The 9,946-nt window shown below is 41.4% G+C and overlaps 1 protein-coding gene across 1 annotated transcript in view; it reads right to left on the reverse strand.

The window, feature by feature from the left end:
* Positions 1-4,040, reverse strand: part of STXBP3 (syntaxin binding protein 3) — a 31,237-nt gene extending 27,197 nt beyond the window's left edge. The window contains exon 1 of the mRNA XM_035122287.3: positions 3,952-4,040. Within this exon, the coding sequence (XP_034978178.1) occupies positions 3,952-4,003 (52 nt within the window). The 5' untranslated portion in view covers positions 4,004-4,040. The remainder of the gene's footprint in view (positions 1-3,951) is intronic.
* Between the last annotated feature and the right edge of the window lie 5,906 nt (positions 4,041-9,946).

Genomic DNA, 9,946 nt, shown 5'->3' on the forward strand with positions numbered 1-9,946 from the left:
CTAGAGTTATGTAATTTATTTTTTTAATGTGTTATACTAGTACGTACAGCAAAGACAGCTCACTCAATGTGTTAGGTATTTTTCATAAAATGCTTTCTAATGCCAATCAGCCCACAACAGCATGGTCACTCTCCTCTCCTGCAAATGTGCTTCCTGCTCTATTATTCAATAATATTCTTGAGTCATTCTCAAGGCCCAATTTTTTAGTTGAATGTGGCGTCTGAATTTTCATACCAAAGAAAGCCATAATAAAGGCTATCACCTCCTCTTCCCCCACTGCATTTATAGAGAATTATGCATTGTGGGAAAATTCAACTACGGTACCTATTTTATTCAACAAGAACACCAATAGGAAGTTGGTGAAGACAAGTCAGGACTATTATCTTAAGGTTCCTAGCCATACAACCATATGCATGCCCACTAAGGAATATGTTCCACTGAATTCAATGGGAATTAATCACAAGTAATTGTGTACAGGATTGTATCCTTAGTCTGTACAGCTACAACAGTATTGCATTCTACCCCAGAGGCTCAGCACCATCTGCTTTCATCTCCCAATTAGAGCACTTTTGGCAAGATTTGTTTAGCTTTTACACTAAACCAGAGCTTTCCACTAAACCTGAATACCGGCCACCACCGCCACCTCCACAAAACCAACCCCCCAGTCTTCCTAGGGACATACACAAAGCTGGGGGGGGGGTTGAAGCAAACCTTCATCCCTCTCCAAGAATCAGTATGTGTGTCTTGTCTAACACTAACTTCCCAATACATATTGGAGCAATAAAGGACAGGGAAGGAGTAAACAGGAGGAAATGAATTCAGTGTGAGTAGGGGAAAAAACCTGCTTCTTAACCCCAACACACATATTACACTTCTGTAAGAGTTTTAATTATATTTTATTGTATTATATTTATGAATAATAGTAAGCATATAAGGCAGGTATGAGTCTGTCCTCTGCCACTTTAAACAGTGCTGAAAGCTACTGCAATTTTGTATGAAAAATCTTCAAGGATTCTTACTCCAGAAACCCTCTGACTCAGAGCTATTATTAACAATGATTCAAAGGTTTTATCTCCAACAGGAACCTATAGCCTCTTTTAATCACAAATACTTTTTGTAAATCAACGAGTAATGACTTCCTTATAGTCTAAACTTGTTTCAAAGTTTGCGATGTGTGAAGCATTTTTAAATTATTTTTATTAGTTTTTCATCTATAGTCTGTAAACAATCACAGAACATTTAAATAAAACTCTTTAAAAACACTGTATGAAGTACAATGGCTTCATGTTCACAATCAGCTTATGTTACACCTTGTATTATGATGCAACACTACCAGTAACAACAGATATTTCCATATCACTTACTATACTGTACAAGATCTACATTCTGCAAGGTCCCTAGTCAAAGATGAATGCACCCTTCAAATAACCACAATCATTCTGTTTCAGAGAACTCTGTATTCTAATGTAATGAAATACTGATGTATTTGGTCATTGAAAAGGTTTTGATGGTGGATCACAGAAAATATCCAGCCCCTTATGCCCCCAAACATCTGCTCCATTTATTTTTAAACACACGCAGAGACAGAAAGAAGAATATTAAATCACAACAGAAGTAAAACTAGGAAACAAATGTGGAAACAGAAAACAACGATTACAATCATCTTGAGGCCGTTATTATGAGTTGAAAGGTGCAAAGGTAAGTCATGACACAAACTGCAATTGTGCTTGCTTGCTTTTTTTCCTGAAAGGAAAAAAAACTAAGTTTCAAAAAAAATATTAATATATATGAGCCCCATATTGTACAAAGCTAAGAAACTACATATATTGAAACCAATGGGCTGCCCCTCTGGTTGCAAATTATACCACCTCTATTTCTTCACCCATTCTAGGATTGACAACTGCTACCTGCATCCTACAAAACACAGTGCTTGAAGGGATTTTCACCACTCGCACAGCACCCCGATCAACAAAAATGCTTTAGTTTTCATATTGCATCACTCAGCCCTTCAACAGCCCCGATTCCATTTTAATTTTAAACATTTCCTTAAATCTGGAGATCTCTTAAAAGGGAATCCTATTTTTATTCTCAACCATGATGTGAGGCAAATTATGGCCAGTAAACAGGGTGGATAAAAATCAATGATTTTTTTAAAAAAATCAAAAAAATCGGATTTTTTTGATTTAAATCGGATTTTTTTGATTTAAATCGATTTTTTTGATTTAAATTTGATTTTTTTTAATAAAATGCTTTTTGAGGAAAACATATTACCATCCAAAGGTTATTCCATCATGAAATAAAAATTAGTTTTTTAATTTTGTAGTATAAGGTTGTATATGTTTAATTTTGGGGGTAAATGAATTCCATTAATCCATTCACAATGTCATGCTCTTCCAGAGGTTTTTGTAAGATTATTGGGCAGTTTCTCTGCCTACAAGATATTATCACAGGTGCTTGGTTTACTTTTGCAGTTCTCAAAACTGAATTTGACTCAACAGAGATCACATGCCTCTTCTTCACAACAAAAATGTTATAACATGAACAGAGTTGAGAAAAAGACCTTACTACTATTGTTCTACAAACCTATGAATACAGAAACAACCCCTTCAGTGCTAAGTTTCAAGAAGTTCAGTGAATAAAATAGAAACAATATTTTTCTGATTGTTTGGAGTGGACAGTATTTAAGTTTTTCATGTGTAGGCTGGGCTGACAGTCTAAGTTTCTTAAAATATATATATTTTGTTTTTGTTTAGCCAAATTAGTTAACAAACATGGATGTTTGTTTAAGCAAATAACATTTGCTGAAATGTTATTGTTTCAGTTGAATAAATCTATTTAAATTGTTATTATTAAGGTAATGATTATTTTTCTCCTTCCTAAGTACAACAGTAAAGTTGTCCAAATATGAATGATTAACCTATTAAACTGGGGATAAAAAAAACTAATATGAAAAGTTGTTATTCTAAAAATCTTCATCTACTTGCATATTAAAGTTATACCAGCAAGAATTAGTCTTTATGATTTAAATCAACTATGATTTAAATCAAGCCTTACTGACTAGTGATTTAAATCGTGATTTAAATCAGTTTGATTTAAATCAAATCCACCCTGCCAGTAAATAATATCCAGTACGCACAGGTCCAAAACCCAACACTCAATCCATTCACACTGCCTCCCAGGTGTTACCGACCAGGACTAGAAATGTGGCCCCCCAACAATGTACCTTCTCAGCTCCACCCTCTCCTCATCCTTCTGGCAAGTGGGGTGGGGGGGGGGGTATTGACGGCTGGACTTTAAACTGGGGCGCAGGATAAAAAACATACATTCAGCCACAATAACCTCGGGCTAATTCGCCACCTAACTTACTTCTCATGGTTCCGGAATTCCTTACATGCCCCCCCAACGAAATGAAAATCCATGTAAGGAAGGGGGCTGGAAATCCTTACATGCCACCCAACGAAATGAAAGTCCACCGTAGGGCGACACCTGCGCGCGCGTGAGAGAGGAAAAGAGTCTTTCCCGCTCCTTAAAACGCCCCCCGGTATATAGAAACGTAGCAAGTGAAGCATTTCCAGGCGTGCAGATAAAGAGTGGGAAAGAACTGCTTCACCTCATTTTTCTTGCACGTCAGGATGCCGTTACGGGCACAGGTCAGGAGCGGGGGTTGCCTCGCTGCCCTCCGACCAACGCCGCCCGCCACACTCGCGCCTTGCACGACCCAGCCACCCGCCAGCCTCCCCTCCGTTTTCCCGTGACAGCGGGGCAGAGAGAGAGAGAGAAGGCAGACGGCGGCGGCGGCAGCGGAGGAGGCCTCCCTCACAGCCGCTGCCAGGCAAGAGGGGAGAGGGCTGGCTCTGCCCCTATGCGCTACCCCGGCGGCAGGAAAAAAGAAGAAGCGCGGGCCGTGAGAGCGAGCGAGCGAGAGATGTGGCGACAGCACCCGGCACTCACTTTGCCACACCAGGCTCTTCAGCCCCCGGTCCCCGCTCGTAGCCGGCGCCATCTTGCTTCTTCCCCTGGCCCCGCGACACGACGGGGAGGGGGGGGGAATGCCGCACTCTGAAGGAGAAGGCAACCGCCGCTGTCCTTCGGCGCGGCGCCCCGCCCTCTTCAGCAAGGCCACGCCCCTAGCCTTGCAGGTCCGCCGCCGCCTTTCCGCTGAGCTTGCGTGCTGGGCGTACGTGCTCCCAGCAGAAGCGGGCGGGCGAGCGCGGGGAAGGGGCGGGTCCGTCCTCGCGCCGCGATCCTCCTCTGCAGAGCTTAAGGCGCGCCCGGCCCCCCGTTGGCTTCAGAGGGATCTTAAGGCGCGCGCCTGACTCTGCGCTTCCCCCCCCCCCCCGGTGTGGAAGATTGTTTTCTTTCCAAAGAGTCTGCCCACCCCCCCGTCAGTCTGGCACCTTTATTTTTTTTTTTAAGGGATCAACTACATCTTGCATCTGATGGACTCTAGCCTATTAAAAAGCAAAATTCTTTAATAAAAACATTTTTTTTTAAAAAAACAAGCTTACTCGCGCTGTGTTAAATGTCACAGGTGCTGCAAGAATCGTTTTTGTTTGATACTATGGGGTAGGAAGAAGTGAAAGGTATAGTTTCACTGTGACCCATGGAAGGCCACACTCCCAGTTTGTCATCTAGGGCGTGAAAGTCGACCCAAGCACTTTGGCTCAATAGTGTTTATTATAAATGAGAATAATTAATAATAATTTATTATTTATATCCCACCCATCTGGCTGGGTTTCCCCAGCCACTCGGGGTGGCTTCCAACAGAAATTTTATAATACACTAATTTCTTAAAGATTAAAAGCTTCCCTAAACAGGGCTGCCTTCAGATGTCCTCTAAAAGTCTGGTAGTTATTTTTTCTTTTTGTCATCTGGTGGGAGGGCGTTCCACAGGGCGGGTGCCACTACCGAGAAGGCCCTCTGCCTGGTTCCCTGTAACTTGGCTTCTCGCAGCGAGGGAACCGCCAGAAGGCCCTCGGCACTGGACCTCAGTGTCTAGGCAGAGCGATGGAGGTGGAGACGCTCCTTCAGGAAAATATTGTGCTTTTCCCCAAGCATGCAAAACCCCTTATAGAGCTGTATTCCTAGGCAGGAGGTGATAAATGACCCTCCAACCCTTCAATTTTATGTCATCTTATGTAAGTGCAAGGATGCTTCCCATGCCTTCCAACATTTCTCTGATGAAAATAGGGATGCCCTAAGGAAAAGTGGAACATTCCGGGATCAAATCGGAAACCAGGATGGCTTATGTAAATCCAGGACCCTTGGATTCAGCTACACTCGTCAATTATATTGTTATAACTGTGTTATAAAAACGTGATACCAGAGGGTGCTGTAGAGCAGTGATCCGTTGCCAATAGGATTTTGCATTCAGGGCTTTTACAATGCATAAAATACCACAAAACATACAAAACCATGTCGAAGGATCAAATGGAGAAACATGGACACACAACTTATAAAATTATTTTAAAAACTATCCCTGAACTCCTCTCTTCCCAGCTGCTTCTGCTGTTCTCAAAGTCATGGTCTGGGAAAGGCTCCCCTCGGTTCTTCCTCTGGAGCAGAGCAGGTATTTTATAAAGGCTCCCAGGGTAGCAAGGGAGACATTGTAAGAATCTTCTAGCTGCCCATACTAAAATTGCCCTCTGCTGAAATCTGAAATGGCACTTATACTGTTTGCCAGATTTCTCGTGGCTATTAAACAAAAGGGTTCATTCAGAAAGTATGTCACACACTTAGGGGGAGGGAGTAACAAGACTGTGACATTTTGTGACAAGGAAAGGGAGAGGGAGGCATATTGCTTGCCATTTGATTGTGCATTCACATCCATGCTCCTTCTCCAATACAACTGTTTACTGCATCGGTAGGCAAACTAAGGCCCAGGGGCTGGATCCGGCCCAATCGCCTTCTAAATCCAGCCCGCGGACAGTCCGGGAATCAGCATGTTTTTTACATGAGTAGAATGTGTGCTTTTATTTAAAATGCATCTCTGGGTTATTTGTGGGCGTAGGAATTCGTTCTTTTTTTCTTTTTCTTTTCAAAATATAGTCCGGCCTCCCACAAGGTCTGAGGGACAGTGGACTGGCCCCCTGCTGAAAAAGTTTGCTGACCCTTGGTTTACTGCATTGTTACCCTGTGCCAGCCAGCAAGCACATGTCTTTTTATATGTGAAATCGGCTACTTAGGAGACCATAAATATTTCCCATCGAAAGAGGGAATGAGAGCTAAGCATACTATTCTTCAAGTGGGAAACCGGGAGGTGTAACAGTATTATAGTACTGTACATATCTATGCATATCTATTCAAAGGTACGCCCTATTGAATTCATTTGGACTGCAAGGGAAACATGTAGAGGATTGCAGGCTAAGGAACTGAAGCCACTTCTGGCTAATAACTTGGATAAATTCTTTTATCAGTCAATAAAATTATGTGTCACAGACAGAAGCAATGGAGGGTAGCATTTGCCTCACTATTCAACTAACTGTCATAAATAATTGTATTTGATGAAACAAAATAGGCAAGAATGCTTAACTGGAGTCAATCTATAATCCAGCTTTTATAGGCTAGCTGTGACTAGAGGAGGAGCTGCAAATTTGGAATGCTTCCACTGCCTCCAAGACTTACTTATTATTTTGGGTGGAAAGGTTATTTTTTTGCTAACTTCTCACTGGTAATCTCATTATATCTGTAAGTGAACTGGGAATTAGAAGTCCAGCTTGAAGAATGATTGGCAGAAGATGTAAACATTTCATATTTTCTGGATTAATTTTCATCAACATTAAAATGGTAAGTCCAAGCAGTTTATCTCTTAAACATTTTCAGAAATAACTTGCTGCCTATTGAATTAATAAATTTAAATTTATTCTCAATATTTTTTTAAAAAATACTCCTGTTTTTAAATGCTTTTGCTATTGCTATGTGCAGCTTGAGTCAAAACATGTTAATTGTAATATCTTGCCAATAAATTACTTATTTATTTTTGGTGCAAACCTCTTATAATACCATGCAACAGGAAAATGCATCTTTATTGCCATTTCAAAACTCAGGCAGTTTCAATCCACAAACAGTTTGAAAGGTATTTTGCAATTGGCTAAAAGTTCGTTTAATCTGTGATTCTGGTAATGGTTAATTTGTAACTCTGAAATCTCTTCTTGCTGTTAGAACCCTGGATTGAAAGCAGCGTTATGTGACCTCAGTACATTTATTTGGTGGCCATTTATTTAGAAAGCTGAGTAAGACCATTGATTTATCAAACTCAGTATTATCTATGCTAACTGGCAATGGCTCTCACCTGGGGTGTTCCCAGCCCTACCTTGAAATGCCAGGGGTTGAATCTGGGAGCTTCTGCATGCAAAGCATTGAGCCCATACTTCCTAGTAAGCTTTCTCTTGTGGCTTTCCATTCAGCTTGTCAGAAGTAAATTTGATCAGGTAGTTTGCTCCACTTAATCCTGACTCTCAGGTTTTCAGCTAGTGCACATTAGAACCAGTGCACATTGCATTCCTTTTCACATCTTTACACATCTTCCTTTACACATCTTCTTGCCAGAGATGGGAATCTGCATTTAGGTATGCAGATGCATCAGCAATATGAGAAGGAAGTTTTCCTGTGCATGAGATTTGATAGATTATGGGGACAAAACTTTAATTGAAAACAATGGTATTTACGTCCAGTTAATGTGTTTGACATTAGAATGCCTGTCTGTCCACAACTGGAAACTTTCCCTTTCTGGATCAATAGGCAGATTCAGGAGAGGAAGTTGAATTCATAATGTGATCTGCACACCAATGTCAAATCTCACCAATAGCTTTGTAGAAGGCGTGGATTTAACAAGTGAGAATAAAATAATATATTATTGTGATCGCTGTTTGTGCTTGTCTTGCTTAAGAAAATAATGGACTGTAATGCTGCAATCCTAAACTCTAGGTAGTAAATCCCATAGAATGTATTAAGACTTACTTACCTGTAAACTGCTTAGGAATCTGCTATTAAGGGGGGGGGGATGCAAAAAGAGTTTTTCTCTGTGTTACTAATTGTCTGCCATCTTTTACAGATTCTTTCAGCGAACACAGGTAAAATCTGACAGGTATTTTTCTCTTGCTATTATTCTTTTTAGTGGGCCTCAGGAGAAAATTAAAGCCCATGTTTGGTAGACATCTTACTGTGAGTCAGTAAAACAGTGGCCATAATCCTAAAGATGAGGGGCGAGGATGAGAGTGCTATTAAAGGGCTAGAAATGGTGCAAAACCAATTTCTCAAAATACGGTTTTCCTTACCCAAGGGAACAGCAGCTAGATGGCCAGCGTTAACTGCAATAGCTGATAGCACCAGATTTAATTACTTGTAAAGACGCAGGTGGCACTGTGGGTTAAACCACAGAGCCTAGGGCTTGCCGATCAGAAGGTCGGCGGTTCGAATCCCTGCAATGGGGTGAGCTCCCGTTGTTTGATCCCAGCTCCTGCCAACCTAGCAGTTTGAAAACACGTCAAAGTGCAAGTAGATAAACAGGGACTGCTCCAAGCGGGAAGGTAAACAGTGTTTCCGTGCGCTGCTCTGGTTCACCATAAGTGGCTTAGTCATGCTGGCCACATGACCTGGAAGCTGTACGCCGGCTCCCGTGGCCAATAATGCGAGATGAGCGCTGCAACCCCAGAGTCAGTCACGACTGGACCTAATGGTCAGGGGTCCCTTTACCTTTACCTTACTAAAGACTGTCCTCCATGCCTTGTGAGCGCTTGCCAGAGCTGTGCAATGAAGAATTGGAAAACAGCCAATGGTGGAAATCTAACACCCAACGTTATTGGAACGCTTATTATTTCCATAAGCTAGGGGTTATTTCCATGGACAAATGCCAATTAAGGGATTGGTGCCACTGGACAGAATCACTACGTGATCTGCAAGTGATCAAATCCTCTAAATGCTCTCCTTTGTTCCCCCTTCTAATAACATTCAATTTTAGAGTCAGTTACCTGCCGAATCTCCAGCCAGCCTGACTTAGATTTACTTTTACTGAACGGCATTTTCAAGCTATACCCTCTGCCAACCTAGACTGATGATATAACAGGATACCATATGAAGGCAGACTCTGTATATGTGGGCAACCGCAGGTGGAAGACATCTTGCACTATTTACTAATTGCCCACTATACATTGGACCCAGGAGATGATATTTCACCTTACTGTCCATACAGGAAAGATGTCTCTCCCCAGCACAGAATATCCTATGGCTTCTTAGTGATGTAAATGCTTCAGTGACTCATAAAGTCACCCTTTTTGCTTTGGGAGCCAAAAAGATCAGTAAGAAGATCCTGGACAATATAGCAGCGAACTGTAAGGGAGATGCAGAGCTCTAAACAGAGGTCATTATTTGTGGCGTGACAACCCTTTTGCTTGTACTTATTTTTGATTCAGATTTGTCACGGCCAATGGCTAGTACAATAAAGTTATTTGGATTGGACTTAAAGTGTGTAGGTTGCATTAGGTTCCAAAACAATAAAAATTTGCACGTGAAGCTAGTAATTACAAACCCATGAATTAACAGGAATAACTACGGTACACAACAAATGCCTTTTAGTTTTATACCAGTTTAACTTCCAGGGCTTTCCTTTAAAAAAATCCAGGATACTTGTAGTTGTGTTAGAAACACCTAACTTCCTCACAAAACTATAGGATCCCAGAATTCCATGGGTGTTGGGAATGACTAATAAACTTACTGCTGATGTTGATATTTCCCTCAGCATTCTAGATTGTAGCCTATGGATGACAGCCAACTAAATCACAGAGCAGATCACTGAAATCAGTGGTCTAAAAGCCCTTTGTTTTCAGTGAGTCTACTCTTGAGTATGATTTTAATTGGACAACTCCCAGTGACTATTGCGTTGCAAGGTAAGGAGACTGACTGTTCATGTGTGTACTTTTGCAGGTTTCACTGTATCCATTTACGATGT

Source organism: Zootoca vivipara, chromosome 7 (assembly GCF_965207765.1).
Source record: "Zootoca vivipara chromosome 7, rZooViv2.hap1.1, whole genome shotgun sequence".
NCBI lineage: Eukaryota > Metazoa > Chordata > Lepidosauria > Squamata > Lacertidae > Zootoca > Zootoca vivipara.